Source organism: Dryobates pubescens, chromosome Z, assembly GCF_014839835.1.
Source record: "Dryobates pubescens isolate bDryPub1 chromosome Z, bDryPub1.pri, whole genome shotgun sequence".
Lineage (NCBI taxonomy): Eukaryota > Metazoa > Chordata > Aves > Piciformes > Picidae > Dryobates > Dryobates pubescens.
Genome location: NC_071657.1, coordinates 90,702,191 through 90,721,270, shown reverse-complemented (window position 1 = coordinate 90,721,270; position 19,080 = coordinate 90,702,191). Strand labels below are relative to the sequence as shown.

General features: G+C 35.6%; 1 protein-coding gene across 1 annotated transcript in view; it reads right to left on the bottom strand.

Annotated features, from left to right (window-relative positions):
• WDR70 (WD repeat domain 70) overlaps positions 1-19,080 on the bottom strand; it is a 112,262-nt gene that overhangs the window by 27,814 nt on the left and 65,368 nt on the right. Inside the window, exons 11-13 of the mRNA XM_009903720.2 lie at positions 6,565-6,664; positions 3,072-3,156; positions 1,928-2,066 (exon numbers count right to left, since the gene is read on the bottom strand). Coding sequence (XP_009902022.2) covers positions 1,928-2,066; positions 3,072-3,156; positions 6,565-6,664 — 324 coding nt within the window. The remainder of the gene's footprint in view (positions 1-1,927; positions 2,067-3,071; positions 3,157-6,564; positions 6,665-19,080) is intronic.

Genomic DNA, 19,080 nt, shown 5'->3' with positions numbered 1-19,080 from the left:
AGCAGAACAGGAGTTGACCTCTCAGTTCAGAGAGAAACTGATAGTAAACCAATCTTTCTTCGACTACACTGTGGCACTACCCACTTCAGCCAGTAAACTGGCTATATTTCAGAGTATTAAAGAACCATTTTTCTGGGAGACACAGTCAGCCAGTAACAATTATACTTCCTTTAAATACAAAACAGGAAGGTTAATTTCTTTTGGAGATACAGGATACAAGCTTCTCCTTCTTGCAATCTTTAATCTCAGGTAAAGTTTCTGTACATTGTTACTGACTTCACCATCAGTAAATGGAGATGCCATCATGCTACCTCCAGGCACTTTGTTCTAAGGAGCTGAATTTCATTCTGAATGGAACTGCTAAACTATTTTGCTTCCTCTGTCCAAAGACAAAAGAGCTCCTAAAACAATCTACTACTTGCACTTTATCTTATGTAGTTGCTCTCTCTGCCATGAAGTTTCAGAGGGAATCACAAAACTGTCAGGGTTGGAAGGGACCCCAAGGATCATCTAGCTCTAGCTCCCCTGCTGTAGGCAGAGACACCCTTGACTAGATCTGCTTGCCCAGAGCTACATCCAGCCTGGCCTTAAAAACCTCCAGGGATGGGGCTTGCACCACCTCCCTGGACAACCTGCTCCAGTGTCTCAGCATCCTCATGGTGAAGAACTCCTTCCTAACATCTAATCTAAATCTACCCTCTTCTAAATTGGATCCATTCCCCCTAGTCCTATCATTACCCAACATCCTGAAAAATCCCTGACACACTTTCTTGTAGAAATCCTCATGAGCTGAGGTAAGGTATGGTATATTCCATAAGGGAAAAATTTCAACTCCAGTTTATGCTCTGTTTGGAGAAATTCTTGAATAGCAAATACAACTCCAAATGTCATATAAAACCTGTATTTAGAATATATGTTTAAACAGGAGGGTTTTTATTCCCCTCCACAAAGGAGCACATGCTTTCTGTTTTAACATAAAATTTGCATTTTTAATTTGCAAGACTGCTGCCACAGAAATTATAGATATAACAAATTCACCCAGAAGCATTTTTTGCTTCAAGAAGAATTAGAAGAGAAAATGACATTTGAAAAGTAAATGAAAATGTAAATTATGTATACAGGATCTCTACCGCAACGAGTTTTGGTAGGCTGTGCTAAGTTCAGAAAATTGCAGGAGGAAACAATATCCTGAAACAAAGCAACAAGGTTGCTCTCTGACAGACTGTAATAACTAATGAGACTTAAACATACACTGCCATAGCTAAGCAACAGCAACTCTGTTTTTTATAATCTGCAGACTTACTTGTGTACACCACGTGAGTGAAAGGACCTATTTTCAACTATGACACTAAGCTTTGCCCTTCTGTACAAAGGACTAAGTAGGCAACTCAAGCTATACAGGCTCTTCTGTATTATAGATTCACAAATTTAGGGTTTTGTATTACTGATGAGAATGGGATTTTTGATGTAGAGTTCCTATTTAGGCCTTCCTTTTGCCATGAAATCACTGCATTTACACAAGCTAGAGTCCACCTATACATTCTATAGTAATCACCAGTCTAGTTTCCAGTCTTGCCACAATATGGCATCTCATCATCACAACTGGTGGAGTTAATAGCATAAACAGAAGAACTTTACGATTCACTCCTCATTTCACACATCTAAGGGCTCAAAGAAATCCTTCTGAAACGCAACAGTAACACCAAAGCAGGGATCTCCTAGTGCTTAAACCCTTTGTCTTATTATTTTATTTCATTTTAATTGAGAGGAGAATAACATGTATTCAGGCCACTATAAGTCCTGAATATGGAGTATAAAAATTACAGTAGTGTTAGTAGGCCATTACCTGTATAAAGGGCCAAAAACCACATGAATATGATTTCAATCATATTTTAAACACTTGTCAGAAGAAAACTAAAATACATACCGCATCTGTAACTTCTATCTCATACAACTTCTGGAATGTGTCCCGACAAAAGAAGAAAAGCTTCCCACTGCCACCACCTTTCTTAACAGAGGTGCCTGTGACGAGTATTTTATCATCTGGGCTGAAACAACAATCTGTCCTGTTGAACAAAACAAATCATTGGTAGTCAGTAATTAATGTACAGCATTTGTAGCAATTTAATAGCATTAAAGATAACGATATTTGATAAACCTTTTATGACAAAGCTTTAAAAAGAAAATCTTTTGTCAGCTGTCATTCATTACTGTAGTTACAAGACTGCTCACACACACAATTACAAATGTGCACACAATGTGCAAAACTGGCAGATCCAACAATAAAATCATTGCCCCAACAAAATCCTCCTTTGATCCTAAGTCTTGTAAACTTCCCAGCATGGGCAGGAATAAAAAAAGGCAAAAAGCATTTTCAAATCTGGTCATCATCGCTAAGTAAACAAAAAGTCATTCATAGTATCTGGTTTTGCTGACAATACATTCTTCAACAATGCAAGGCAGCCTGTTTACATAGTGGTCAAAAATTGTTTGGCTGGTTACTTCTCCTCTATGCTACAAATTGCAGTCAGGATTTAGCAGTCCATGGATTGCCTTTCTAAGATCTTATGCAAGACGAATATATTGTCCTTAGAGTTGGATTTGGCTGTGCTACACCTACAGAAATGCAATACCAACAAAAATATTAAACACAATACTTAGCACTATGCACTACAATGTAGTATAGTAACAAAACCCACAGTCATCAGCACTTCTATCATAACTTAACCATACCACTCACTTTCATATTATGTCTACTTATTAGTCCAGTTCTGCTATTATAGACCAAATAAGAATGAGGATTACTTATGTATCTTATTACAGAAACATGAACAGGCCACTACCTGAAAAGTTGCTAATCTAATTAGACTTGAGACATATGAGACTCAAAAGTGGCATAAACCAAGAATTTTTAAAAAAGTATCTTTTAAGGTAACATGAAGACCAAGCATCCTCACTGTGCCACCCTCCCTATGCAGTACCTTTTGCACAGTCCTGAACCTTGTAAGAACTGAGGAGAACTCCAGATGAGTCCCCTCCTGTTACTAAACAGAAAAATCTAGAGTACTTACATTGGAAAGAAGCTGGGCAGCATTTCTGCTGAATTAAGAGGCTTTTTAAATTGTCTAATATCCCATAACTTCAAAGTATCATCTCCTAGGAAACAAAAGGGATGAAGGTTAGTGACAATGAGTTTAAGTCAGGAATTGAGACGTGCAGAAAATGTTACCCTCCAGTTCAGATAGATAAAGAACAGAATGATACAGTAGAAGCATTGAAAATGTGAATGGTTTGGAAGGGATTTCTCACTAAATGATTATGAAAGTGCATGGATGAGAAGTCTCATATGCTGCACTTCAGTAGATCTTAAAACTTCTCCCTCAGTTGCTCACAACTCCTACCAAGAACTATTATTCACAGTGTAATCAGAGGCCTCAAATACTAATTTATTCTGTGCTTGTGAGTATTGATGCTGCTAGGAGTAAATTTATTTTTTCAGATATAAAAAGAAATGTAAATGTTACCAGGGATGGTCTAGCTCAAACCCCTGCAACCTCAGTATGGTGAATAGGCCCTAGAATCAGTCAGAAATCCTTGGGGAACCCAGGAGAGATAGGAAGCAAGTAAACCCCACTTGCTGTAATGAAATCTTTTCACACCACCTTTGGCCACAAAAGCCAAACTCAAGGTTACAGTAAGACATTTATAGCAATTCTCATCTGTGTTTGATAAACATGGTGTGACAGTAGGCCAGTAAAAGTCAGGCTGTTTATTCCTTTTTGTTAATAGGTCATAACTTTTCAAAGTCAGAAGAGGAGAAAAAAACAAAACAAAACAAAAAACCCAAACCACTATGCTTAGTTATTTTGAGAGAGATCTACATCTCTGCTCATCATCCCTCAGGGATAGATTTTTCCCACCATGAGATACGGTACAGAATTTGAGCATTGAAGTACCTCACTCAGGCACCTTCTTACCTTTTAAATCAGTGCCTAAGTACTTTCAAGGGTGAATAGAAAGACTTTCAAACAGCAGTTTTTTTCAAAAAAACCCAGAGATTAAAAAGTTATAAAACCTTCCTGACCTAGGAGCAAAAGCAGGCAAGTTACTGGTAATCCACATCCCTGCTTCCTTCTGAAGCACAAACCTTGCAGGGAAGTAATTTTCTTGTCTTGAAGTACTTTGTGGATTCATAGCCTTTAAGATCAAAAACTTAATGGAGGCCTTGGTAACACAGTATTTTTTAAACCTACAAAAACATGCTGTAACAAAAGAAATTGGGCCAGGAAAGCAGTAATGTGTGGCCTCGTACATCATGTATGTTTACATTGAAGACTAGGATAACTCCTTACTACATAACATTTTAAAGAAGCGGACAACTTAAATAAATGATGTCTAGAGTACAGTATATTTCTGTTCATGGTAAGCTAAAAAAAAATGACAATAAAGAAAAATGTTGAGTTTCTATTTTAGGAACATCTGTTTTCTTATTGTTTCCCAGTAGACTCCATCCCAAGCACGTCGAAGCATTTGGTCTTGTAATATGAACCCTCCTTTTCACTCCCATCCCCAATGAAAAAACATTTATTGACAAGATGTTACATTTAAAGCACCAGCACTTTATAAATGTATGGATAGGATAACATTTGGCCACCCTGCAAATCTTCTGGATAGGGACAGATCTAAGGCTAGCAGCCAAGGCTGTGTTGTTCCCAGTGGAATGAACTTCAACATGATCTTGAAGCTGTAGTCCTGCCAGGCTTTAGCAGGAGAGATGCAGTCAGACATCTAGCTACAGTTTATCTGCTAACATAATCTCTCTGCTAATATAATCTTATATAATAATATTCTATTATTATGTATATACATATATATTATAGTATTATCTGCTGGTGGAAAAAAAGCAGAGCAGAATAGAGCAGAAGTGAACAGAATAGAAGAGAACAGAACAGAACATGCCAGGTTGGAAAAGAACAAGGTACAAGGTTCTGCACCAGTTCCACAAAAGGAGCTGCAACAGCACAAGAATAACCTTTGAAGGCACCACAGGTCTGGGCAGACACAAGCCAATGGCCTTGTTGGGAGGAAAGTCACAAATTGAGGATTCTGCACTTACACTTGCAACTGCTCTCACCAACCTGCATTTACACCAGCCTGGGCAGATATTTAAGAGCATCATCTTCTCTAAATATACGGAAGTATATTCATCTTCTCTAAATATACGGAAGTATATTCATCTCCCTGTATCACAAATAGCTGACTATGCCTGTGAAAGCTAATGAAGGCATTTTGGCATTGCTTGAGATGAACATCCACATCCAGCTCCTGAGAAACATTACTTGACTCGTTTTTTAAAATTCTAATGTTTGTAGCTACCATAAAGAGCAATATATTATTATTCTGTACACAAAATATAAAGTTACTGTATATACTGCTGCATAATACTTGAGTAAACAGGAAACTATACTCAATGTGTTCCTACTCCAAAATTAGATGTTTTATTTTCCCTCAAGAACATTGTAAAAAGATAAATATAGTTCAAAATAAAAACCAAAACCAATACAACAAAATGAAACACAATTTTTGAACTCAGAAGAAAACATGTTATCTATAGGCTCAGATGTGAGTATTGTTCTGTGAGTTTAACTACCGATTAAGATGGCACTGAGCCAGCACACTGTTTGAACCACAAAAATAAATGAACCATTGTACCAATAGCTATCAGGAGATTCATGGAATTAACAAAGTAACCACTTTGTGTTATGACAAAAACTATATTCCATAAATTCTGTAGGTACCAGGAGTTAAAAAAAGATTACAAAAATTTGTTTACAGTAGGAACCCAAGTTTAACCCTAATGCTTACCTCTTCTCTCCTAAATAAAGAAAATGTTCCTCAAATACTATTTTCACTCTATTTGGAAAAAAATTACTTTCCTGGTTATACGTGTGCAAATATATCACTTTCTTAAGTTTCCGTCAAGTCATTACTTAATACCCAACAAGAGCAAGACTGGGAACTATCACAATCAGCTCCTTAGCTTTTCCTTTTCCCTTGTGCTTGCAGCTGAGCCCTGCCTCATCTCTCTCATATCCAACACAGAGTCTACATCTGTAGGAGTCAATCAGGTTTTCAATGAAAGTCCCCATGCCCCAAACAACTATCTTCTCTCTTTGATCCTCAGCACTTGGCAGGTGTATTAATCTACAAATGCTGGATTCACATCTGCTTTTGTTGGTACAGATCCAAAGCAATACTCACATTAAAGCACTAAACAAGTAAGTCAAACTAAGGTATGAAATCCTCCTTATTCTCTAGCATAGTGCACCAGGCTTTTTATCCACACAAAGGGGCCAAATTTCCACACAATCTTACATTCTCAAATCACTCAACATTTCATACAGCCTAGAGAAGAGTACGGTAGATAAAACAGAAGTGAAAGTCTGTTTAACATGACACAAAATCTGAAGACAGAAGAGGAAGAGCAGGCACCAAACCACTTAACTTAGTGAAGTTAAAGTTGTTTTACATGCTATACATTGAAGAGTTCTTCTATTATCTTACCTCCTCGGCTGGCAAGGGCAGTACCATCATAAGAAAATGTCAAGCATGAAGTGTCAGTGCCTGGAGCATGGGCTTGCCTGCAGTGGAACTTCGTGTGTACCTGTTTGCCAAACAAATAGAACATTAGAAAAATGGCATATTTGAAGATGGAACAAACTTTTTTTAAAATTATTTTTTAGCAGGTAGGGAAACTAAGTATTTTTACATCCTTTTAGAAATGTCATATACGTTTCAGAATAAGCTTTCACAATAAGAGCTTGAATGCAAACTTTTACTGTTTCCTAGGTTTAACTACACATAGCATAATTATATACATACATTTACAAAGCATCAGTGCTCTTGGAAAACTCCCATGAGCATTGTATAAGGATAGTTAGGCCTGGTTACGATAAAAATACAGTTCTCAACACAGCCCTAAGCCAGCTTATGGTTAAAAAAAAAAAAAAAGTGTGCCCCCAAAATACAATATACTTTGGAAAGGAGTTAAAAGGAGGATTGGAAGAACTTACTTCAACCCCTGCCAAAACTCACAGCTTATATAACCGAACAAAGCTCAGATATTCTAAGGTTTGTGAACCACTTAGCTGAAATAAAATTCAAGTTTAGGAATGGTGTATGTTTATTTTTAATAATCCTAGAAATTAGCTTCAAGTTAATGTTTTGTTCTTGTCTCTTTGCCTCTAAAAAATCTGTTTAAAAAGGAGGAATATCTCATAGCATTTTTGTAAAATGAGGCTTTCCTAATTCCCAATCAAAATCAAAGACCTCAGCTGAGATACCAAGATGGATTTTACACATAAGAAGGGAAAAAGGGAAGAAAAGGGAAAAACACAGAAATAGAGACAAAAGAATGAGACAGTTTGACTCCTTTTTTAACACCTAGGAAAATACACTTCTCATTTGCCCTCTGTTCCTAACATAAAGCAAATTAATTTCATTCTAAAATAACGTATTCAGGCATTAAAGACTGCATATGCAATGCATTTCAGCTTCCCATCTATAAAATAAGGACTAAAACAGGTCCTTCCTCATACAGAGCAGAAGACAACAAATCAGTGACCTTGAAGTCCTTTATTTACCGTAGTGATGAGCAAAACAGAAAAACATGCACAGAACTATCTATTTTCAGATAAGGGTTTAAATAGCATACAGTAAGTAAGATCTAGAGTCATACACTGAACAACAACTGCATGTCTCTGGTAGGGGTGTTTATAAATACTAAGAGATGTATTTTATGCATTGAATTCCACAGTATTTTCAATGTATCTGGTAACAAAACAAACAAAAAGGATAAACTGAATTTTCCAGCAGAAAATTAATTTTCTGTAATACTTATTAAATTTTAACAAGCAATTAAAAGTATGTGTTTTCTTTGGAAAATACTTTTGGATATCCAAAATATCTTTTTGTGTCCATGATATCCAAAATATCTTTTGGATATCATGGACACTTGCAAAAGCACCTTAAATAGTTAATAATCACGCCTTAAAAATGACAGAAAAGATCACAATATGGTATTTAGCTAATTTAAATACAATTGGAAAAACTTCATTTTGGCTACAGAACATTTGTCCACTCAACACACTCATTCCTTCCTGGCAATGTCAAACTGACACATGTGTTTTAAAAATGCAGGGTTTTGTTTTTTTTCATTTTGCTGTACAACTTAATGCAAGGGTGTTTTTTTCCCTTTCCTTTCATTCTTAAGCAATCTGAAATGTCTTCCTTTTGTTATGCTTTGGAGAAGATTGGGGATCCAAGCAATGCCTTTTAGCTTTTATTAGTAAAACCCTCAAATGGGTATCTCTCTCTCTGTATCTATCTACGTGTATGTATATAAATTAGAGAGAGAGAGGCATACACACACTAAGACAGAAAGAAAATAATGTAATGTTTCAGGAATTTTGCAATAATAAGTAAAGATACTTATTTTATTTAGCATTAATTTATTAATCCATTAATGAAACTCAAACCGCATGTTTTAGAAATTAAACATGCTCACGTAAAAATGTCACCCACTACTGAGCCTCTTCAGTTAAGTACATGTATTTCAGCCAGGTCTTACCCATTTTCAGCTGTCCCATCCCCAAGGAAAAATAGCAATATATAGGTAAACCAAGAATCAGATGTGATTTGGCTCTAAGCCACAAAATGTAAACAGGGCAAACAGCCCAGTTCTATCTAGCTTTGATGCATTTCATGTAAAACAAGACTTGTCTGAAAAGGGACAATAAGACTGCATCAGCAATAGTTTGTCTTTAAAACAAAATCTGCTCAGTTTACTACTAAAAAGATTGTTTTCCTAACTTTGAGCTCTGCAAGCCTGCCCTCCATATATTATTCTGCAGCGGAATATAACCCTGAATTGTAATACTAAATCAAATATTCTAAAATGACTGAAGGTTGCTCTAAAATGATGGAAGGTTGAAGAAGAAGGTTTTACATATACTGGCAAATGTTCATTGCAGTTTTCAAAGAAAATAATGTGTTTGACCTTCTGGCCTCTTAACTTTTTTAACAGATGTCTAATCTTGCTAACAAATCATTAGCAAAAAAAAAAAAATCTGTTATCAGAATGTTTCTTGCTGGAAAGACATGAAACAACAGAACTAATGTACGCAATTCAGAAGGGAAGAACAGAGCACTGAAAGACTAGATAAAGATGCCGAGATAATTAGAGATGTAAAGATGTTTCTCCATCATTGCCACTCTCCTTTTGTTGCAGAGGCTGTCTGCTACTATGGAGCCATGGGCCTTGCAAAATTTGCTAAGTTTATTAGTCCTTTTTTTTTACAAAAAAAAAGGTTTAGTTATTTCAGCAATTCTGCAGTAACACAATTTACCTTCTGCAACTTGCTTGAAGGCTTTTTTGCAAATAACTCCTGCAACATAAGCACTTTCTTTCTAGTTTTGTATAGGCACATACATTTTTGATAAGCAATTACAGCTGACTCGACTTGTGTGCAACACGAAAATGACAGGCAGAAAGCATGAAGCACATGAGAGAAAGGACACAGTGCCGTGTAGTTAAAAAATAAATAAATAAAAAACCAAAGGAACACGGGTTAGTGTCAGAGTTTGCAATATCATCACAGTTCTCAGAGAGGATGAGAATCACAAGAAAGAAGGAAACCAGAGAACGGACTGCAAACAAGGAGAAAACAAACAAGGATTGGATGGACTACCAGTAACCAAACATTCTTTCTACTAAAATCTGGGTAGTTTGATGAGGACCAAGAGAGCAAGTGAGGGAGGCTGTGGCCACATGAACTGTTTATCACAAATTAATGATCTACAACAGAGCTGCATGAGCAGAGTTCTGTGCCACAACTGCTCTTATTCAGAAACCTAAATAAAACATGTACTACAAAAAAGCATAAGACAGACCTAGTCAGTTTGCTCACCTCAGAAATCCAAACCATGTCCATGAGAAAAACAACAATACACTTAACTATTTTTTTTATTTTTGCACATTGTTTCTAGAATACCATATTTCACAGCTAACACATTCCCAAGACTATAATGCTTTCTCTTTGTCTTCTGCCTTTCTTCCTCCTAACAAAATAATGAATGTCCCAGCCAAGACATTAAGTCTACTTGTTCCTAATATCATGAAGACTTTTTTAAAAGCAGAGACAGTAAATTAAGGAAGGCCTTGGGAAAACTGAGATCTATGATCTACAAAGGTTAATACAGGAATCTTTCTCTTTATTACAGACATGCAATAAAATCTCCCGCATTTATAGATTAGTGTGAACACAGTCAACCATGCAACCACAATTGTTATTACAGCAAAAGGAACTCTATCCAAACACTGAGTTGGCCACTAGCAATGTGCAATCTACTCCCATGTTTGCTTACCAGCTGTTCATTTCTAGCACTCCTTGAGAGAGCTGGAAATTGGGATTTAAGCTAAACATAAGACAGAAGGGCAGGACTAGCTGGACAAAGATGCCAGACAGTCCCAAGTCATGTATGTCTGCTTGAGATTTAAATGGATGATTTTACCTGACTAAGATACTTTGATCGAAATAAACTAGCTAACACTGACAATACTCAAATGCTGAAAATACAAAAATTAATAAACATAAAAGCCTTCCAAGATAACATATTATCACAGGCCAGACTCAAGGTGGCTAAGGCATGAGCCATAAATCTGTAAGAAGAAAACAAACCAACCAACCATAAACCTTTTCAGTTACAACCAAGCAAAGCTGTGCAGGGTCATTGTTGAAAGTGATCCCATTAGAGACAGCCAGCATCCCAGAGATGAAAAGAGACATCTCAGAGATGAAAAGACAGACAGGTTCCTGAGCAATGAGCTAACACTTTCTAAACAGCTATTTCTCTGTCCCCACTCTACTGAAGGAAGCATATTTGCTTAGCTCCTAGAAAAGAAACCTAACTGTACATTCTTGGTTTAGTAATCACTTCCAATTATCAGGACTACATATGCCAGCTGAACTCAGGAATTTCTCAATTTTTCCCCCTGAGTAGGCAGTTACAGACTATATCAGATGCTTCCCTTAAGTTTCTGTAAACATGATCCCTAGGCTTTCAATTTATGTGACAGCTCTTCAATACCACTTCCCGTGGTGTAGAAATGGATGCTGTTTCAGTAATGACCATACTGATGCAAAACAAGATTAACTTGTGAAATCTGAGGTTTCAGTGTTTACATGATTGCCCTATCACATGATTTGCTCTTTCCCATGATTTTCTCAGTGACATCCACATGTATCATTAGCAAGCCTCTAACACACCTTCTTTTCTTTCAGTATTAATTAATTATGTGAATACAGTAACTTTATTTGAAATAAAAAGGATATTTGACTGATGATTGCAATGAATCATGCATTGTATCATGGAAGTATGAACAAAAGTAAAAACACAAATGTGGGCTGCTCAGCAAGGGAGAATTCTTAGAAGAGAAGCCACACATAGCAATGCAGTCAGATGAGGTGAAAAATTACTTCACATTTTATTAATTGCAATTGATTTTTTTTAAATTTATTTGTTTTGGGGGGAAAAAATTATCTAATACTTGTGGTGAAGGAAATGAGGCAAGGCATCCCATATTTGGCTGTATGTGATTGTAGACAATATGAGAAAATAACCAGGCTGGCTTGCCTTAGAAATGTCACTGTAGAGCGGTGAGAAAGTCTTTCTTATCAGCCCATGTTTTCTTTACCATTTACAGCATCAAATTTCTAAGAACTCTGCTGACCACAGAAACAGTTTCTTCTTGTTTATTAATCAAGAAAGATTTTAGGAAACCATTTTAGAAAGATGGCTTCTCAACAGCATTGCTAAATATTTGTCTGATGGTTTGAAAATGGAATTCCAGCTGAATGTTTGGCTGCACTGTCAAACTATGCATTTGAGAAACTAATCTATCTTGGCCCCAAAACCAATAAATATTACTAATAAAAATAGCTTTTGGAAACTGTTCAGTTGGCTTCATTTGAGATTTTTTACACTGCATGAGAAAAACATACAAAGATATAAAAGAAGTGTTCCTTTGTATCTTTTCTTAACTTATCTAATTCCATGCTAGCGCTGTTCAGTTGATAATAATCCCCCCACTGAAAATGAAAAATGTTGCATAAGGTGACTGTGATTATTAGCTCAATGACCATATATATTTTAGATTTTAAAAACATCCAAAAACCAAAAAAACACCATCATACTTCAGCAAAGTATGACATTGAGAGAAGTTCTTGAGGAGTTAAAAGAAACTGTTTCAGGCCAGCTGGGCACTTGAGGATGGCCGGGCATACACAAAGTTTAATAACTAAACATATGCTTGCTATTCATGTCTGAAAAGCAGAGTTGCTAAATGCTCTCAATTTCAGCTACCTTTAACTCAGAATTTTCCCTGACAAGCTCAGAATCTTCATGATTAGGTCTCAGACTAATGATGGGAGGGGAGTTAACTAAAGCAAACTTCATTTTCCTGTCAAGTAATCTTCCTATCTCAGTTTCATGATTACTTCAATTCTGCTTTTTTTTTTTCCCTCACAATAATTTTATGCAATTGAGTAACTAAATACACAAACAACTTCCATATGCATTTGTATGCAAAAAAATGGTAAAATGTTTTCTGAAAATAATTTCTACTAATGGAACATAGTGTTCCATGGAGAAAAGAAATTCCTACTTAGCTTCAGAATCTGTAAACTCAAAGTTGCAGATAAGAAATGTAATGATTTTCCAGGTAAAATGCTACACTGTTTCCATGTCAACAATATAGTGGTTGAAAGCTCTTTAAAAAAAATAAGTGGGCTTATTCAAACAAAAACAACTGAAGAGTGCATTTCAATTTAGCTCTGCAAAAAAGCATACTATCTTAAATAACTCTAGCAGTTTGGATTTTCTGGTAGTGCCTACTTCAACCCAAAAAGCCTCATAAAATACAAAAGATACAAAATGTCTTTAATCATTAAGTTAGTTACATTTACATGCAAGGTTTTACTGCTTCTGGAAGATGAGGCTGTAGTATACGTGAATTTGATTTCTGACAATAATGAAATTACTTGAAAATAAATATTTCTGGTTGGAAACACATTGCATGTTTATCCCCCTATACTGCAAAATACCATTTCGAAGCTAGCCTGCAGAGCAGCAATCACATACTTAACTGTTAGAGTGAAACAACTTTTAGAAAAATACGGTTTGCTGTTCTTCAATAGGATTCCTGAATATACCTCAAAAATGGATCACTTAAAAATATAAACTTATATATGAGAGAATTCCCTTAGAATTAACATCCTTAAATCATTTAATCCCTTTGATAATTTTATTATAAATAATAATCTGATTACTAAAGATATGGTAATGTACAAATGTCCTAATCAACATTCAAGGATCCCTCAAGCGGGCTGCAGTATCTCCATTCCAACGTGCCTCAGGAGTACAGAATCACTACAGAATTTTTCATTTTGTTTTTTTTGCAGTTCTCCTTCTCCTCTAATGTTAATGTTGCTTCAAAACTGTCTTTTCTCTTTTCCTATTTCATTTTTTTATACTACTCTGTAGTACACACAATTGTCTTTCACCACTAACATCCCTAATATTCTTCATCCTAGCCTTCCATTTTGATTTGAGCACAGCATTTCATACTCATGGCTGGCAAATTCATATTTCTTCTCCACCAGCAGTGGCACCTTCAGAGCACAGGAAGATATATGAACTACCATTTGTGAAAGTCATATCTCAGAAATTTTATTTGCATCATCGACATCTCACCAAATAGTTCCATGTTTCTTTCTCTCCATTAGTCTTTCTCACATTTTGGCCTTTTCACCCAGTACTGCCTTCTCCATCCTCATTCCTTATCAGTTACACTTAATTTCTTCCTGTGTTTCAACAGATCTGTCCCTGAGAAATCCAGCAATGCTACCCAATCCCTATTCTCATCAGCCTTGGAAAAAAGCACCTATTTTCGATTTCCCCTTTGCATTCATTTATGATATACTGTACCTCCTCTACAACTGGTATATGTTGGCTCTCTTCACGACTTCCTCTGGTGCCAGATTTTCCCTTATTCTTTGTTTCACTGGCAGTTCAACATTACCTTTGGTCACAGCTCACTCTACAATGTATTTTAAAAAAATCTTATTCACAACCATGACTACCAGTATTTTCATGCCATTAAACTATCTTCCAATAAAAGGTACATCCCTCTCCATCTGCTGAATATCTTAGTTCACTTTATTTAACTGGCAACTTAAGTTTAATGTGATGAAAGCTGTTCCTGATTTTCTTACTGGGATATCGTATCGCCTAAAATTCCCTGCAATTTTTAACCTCTTAACTATTCATCACAAGAAAAATGTTATATGCATCATAATGTGTCACATCTTTTCTGTCAAATATTGTAAAATACACTGTAATAAATCCAATCAACAACCCATTGCCAGTATTATTACTTTGACATCTTTTCCCTCTCTGTTTCCTTCACAATGATTCTTTAGAGTGCTTCATTTTGTCTTCATTAAAAGCTGTATTTTACCAATTAAATAATAATAATAGCAATTACAGATCATACCCTTCATACACAAACACTTTTGTATTTTTATCATATAAACAAAGTAAAAACCAAAAACCTCACAATTCCACACATAAACTATCATTTTTAAATTACCAGGGGAGGGAAAAAAAAAAGGGCAGCAAAACCAAAACTCAAACAAGTAGCAACTGAGTTTGAACACTGCCTTGCATTGAACCTGATACTAAATGATTCGTTTTCTGAGATAAACTCACTTGTTTTGGAAGGAAAACAATCAAAGCTGAAGCTTGTTTTATATATGCTGATTGACAGCAGCACACATTAGTGCAGCACTGCCTTGCTCTCCTACCTCAATGTAATAGCCAATGAAGAACTCTGACATGTCTGGACAGTGCTCAAACCTTGTGAACTCCTATCCAGTTTGGCACTACACTTCTACAAACCAAATTTCAAAATCAAGCAGGCATTTGCACCTCTGTGGTAAGGGTAAGCCAATGGATGGCAGTACAATGCTTTCTGCTGACTAATACACCCACTCAGGCTCTTGAAGATGGTCTTGAATACAAGCCATCCCTCCTACTACAAGGGCAGGAATACACTATGAACACAGGTTGTATTTTCGCAAATCCTGGTGAAATAGCCTCTATAAAGGTCACAGATGGTAACCTCAACGAGATGAAATCTACCTACAGATGTCAGGTTCAACTTCCTCTCTGAATGACAAGAGACCTACGTATGCTGGCCTCTTCTCCCAGGCAACCAGCACCAGAACAAGAGGACACAGTCTCAAGCTGCGCCAGGGGAGGTTTAGGCTGGAGGTTAGGAAGAAGTTCTTCACAGAAACAGTGATAGCCCATTGGAATGGGCTGCCCGGGGAGGTGGTGGAGTCACCGTCACTGGAGGTGTTTCAGAAGAGACTGGATGGGGCGCTTTGGTGCCATGGTTTAGTTGATTAGATAGTGTTGGATGATAGGTTGGACTCGATCTCAAAGGTCTCTTCCAATCTGGTTAACTCTATTCTATTCTATATTAGTGAGGACAATAAAAGAGGCTAGGGAGTCGGGATACAGTACCATTTATATGCTCTTACCATGGGATGTGTTAATGACAGCAACTACCCTCATCAGCAAATTTCTTAGTGTCCATACAAACCATGGTCCACAATTATACAATGTATTACATTATTTCAGAATATTTCCCTCTTTGTACATGAACAATCACAGTACTTTCTAATTTGTCCATTCTATCCCAATCTTAATTAAATGCATTACACTGAAAATTAAATATAAATCAAGCTTTGTGTATGAAACAGTCATGAGCCAAACCAGGAAGTGATACATACATAGGAACAACAAAATCAGGTTTTTTAAAACACCCTACACACAGCTTAAATGAAAATTACATATATTGAATTACTTTTTTAAAACTACTAGAGCTTAGAATGATTATTCAGATCCAAAAATTCTATTAAACTAGAATTTCATTATAAGCCTATAACACAGAGAGATTTCATTATAAGTCTAGACACACAGAGATACACTGCATATGTATTTATGCATAATGTGTGAAATATATAGGTAGTCATATCCAACTCCAAATCTAGTTCTCTATCTCATGAGAAATTTAGAACTCGGTTCAAGGAAGGCAGCTGTTCCATGGATGTATCCGATTTCAGCCTGTGTAGTATCACTGCAGTCATACATTAAATAAAACACAGCTGGACAATGCTCCACTTATTTCACCACCCTCTCTGCTAACTGATTAACACTACCATCTGTTGAAAACAAATTTTAAAAAAGAGAGAGATCAGTAAAAAACCTCCATCTTTCAAAATACTTTGCACTGGAAGAAGATTTACTTATTTGTAGAGAAAGCCACATATATTAAATTAGGTTTAAATTACCAGATTTATACCAAGACTTTAAGGAAAGTCAGTAACGGAAAGCTATCTTACAAAAACTGTAACATTCCAAATACTTTTAATTTCACAAAATTGGTTTATTTTTGTACCTACTACCAAGAGATGGTGTGCTTGTCCTGTTTATCATCTCAATGATAAATCATTCTGGCACAAAAAAGAAAAATTCTTCGCTTTATAATTTTACAAAATTTCTACAAATGCCAAGGAAAGTTCTTTTAATGAATGTTAACTGGACTTATGAGGTGTTACTTAGAAACTGAGGTCAATCTGTAGCGTATTATGGTCAAGTATTAAAGCATGTTTAGAACTGTAATCTAACAGAAGTGCACCTTGTAATGGATACAGCCATGAAAATTATTGTTCCCTATACAGAAATACTTTGTTCTTAATCAAACTTCCTCCAAGTCAAGTGTATGTAACCCAATGCTACATACAAAAGCTATGCTTCACTAAAATTTATATTCTTTTTTTTTAACTTCTCAATTTCTAACAGATTCATGGAGAATATTTTTGCACTTAAAATGTGTTTCTTCATGTCATAAAACTGAGCACATTTCAAGATATATCACTCATTCAGCAGAACTAAAAAGACATTTACAATACCTTTTCTGTGTGCATCTGTTTAGCAAGCTTATTTTTACTAAATTAAATGGTTATGAAAAGGATATACATAAGCACCAGACAACACTGAACTATTGGTTTCCCAGGCCAGTGCTCCATTTCTGATAGTGACACAAGACTACATGAAAATCTGACAACTCTTAAATAGGAAGTGTGTTAACCATCTTCTTCTAATTTCTAGTTAGAAATTTGGTAATATTTATAATGACTGCAAGTTTAAAAAACAAACAAGCAAACAAACAACAACAAACAAAGAACCATAAAAGTATGAATAGAACCAAGAGGGGAAACAGGAAATGTATTTCAAAACTTTTAAAACTCCTAATAATTATTTGTTTCCAGATTTTGTATTATCTGAAATGACACTTGTTTTTTTTTTAAAAAAAAAAAAAAAACAAACAAACCAGATAGCACACTATCTACTAAAATTCTTTTCACATTATTCTTTATAAATACTCCAAAACAGAAAGCTTTCTAAAACTTATGGAATGATAGAAAAAGTGCAGCCTGCAAGAGTCACATTGAACTATGAAGCTGGAAGGAGGCAAAGGGCCCATAAAATAACCCAAGAGACAAGAGCAATCATACGTAGACAAGTACCTAATCTTTGCTCAATATGTTCTATAGATCAGAAGTCATTATTTCCTACGTTTTCTATTCTTAAATAAATCCACTCCATCAAGCTGTAACAGCTTTACTTTCTTAGGCATTTTAAGGAGTTTCTGGTTTCTCTAATAAAACTAATTTAATGACCAAGAGTTGCACAGAAATACGCTTTTCATTGCTTTTTATGAAATTCACAGTATAAAACCACTGTTCATCTCATCACTATCTTCATATAGTGACATACTATGAACCACAATGAGAAACATTTGGACTCAAAAATAGCTTTCCAACACACACATCAAGCACAAAATCCTTTTTGTAACTTACAAACCTGATCAGGCTCTAGACCAGTGAAGTGTTCGGCTTGCTGGATAAGTGCATATACTAAGACTAAAACTGATTTTTCTGATAAGCCAGACCACTATGGAGCTCACTTTTTGTTAGACTGGAATGTAGCATCTGTACTTTTAACCTTCTGCCTCTGTATAAAAGGAACATTTTCTCTAAAATAACAAAGCTAGCTCACAAAGGTTCTTCTGTTTCATTATTTTATCTTTCTATTTCTGTAATATGATTCATGCTAATTAACATTAACAACATTACAATATTAATAAAGCAAATCCTGTTGCTATAATGCCTACTCTTTTCAAAATGTCATTTCAGAAATATTTCTGAAAGTTCTGTTATTTTTCCTAATAGTAAATCAAAGAAAGATATATAATCCTGGTGGGAGAAGCCTTTTTTCTTTAACCATACATGAATCCTAACTAAAATCCTCTATGCTGTTTTCACTGGGGTGTGACAGACTTCAAGATTTAGAATTGCCTTTCATCAGTATATTAGATAGTGCAAACATTTAGATAGTTCTTAACTATAAACTGTTTATTACATAAGAGAGAAATGCACTTAGAAATACAGCAGGGCACATTTTATCTTAGTGTATGACTGTCAGATTCTTTACTGCAGCTAGCTGCAGGGTATAGATAGTGATGTACTGGCTAAACCAGACGTATACAAAAAGGAGTAATATATGTATCTGTTAATATTTGCTGCTGGCAAGCTTGTGTGTGATTTCCAGTTTCTTGAACAGAGGTCTGGCACATACACATATGGAATAAAAGAGTGGGATATTATGGATATGGAAAACTTACCTTAAGTTTGAAAGGGGAGTATAGTATATTTGGATATACTTCATCTTGTATTTACACAAGGAATTTCCAGATGTAGCCAGACTGCCCTCTTCAAAGCACAAAGCATGTTACATACTTGGGGGAAACTAAAAATTTTTCCTGCTGTTTAGCTGTAATAGTGATATCCAGCCAATTTAAGAATAGTCATTGTAAAATGTTTCTATTAA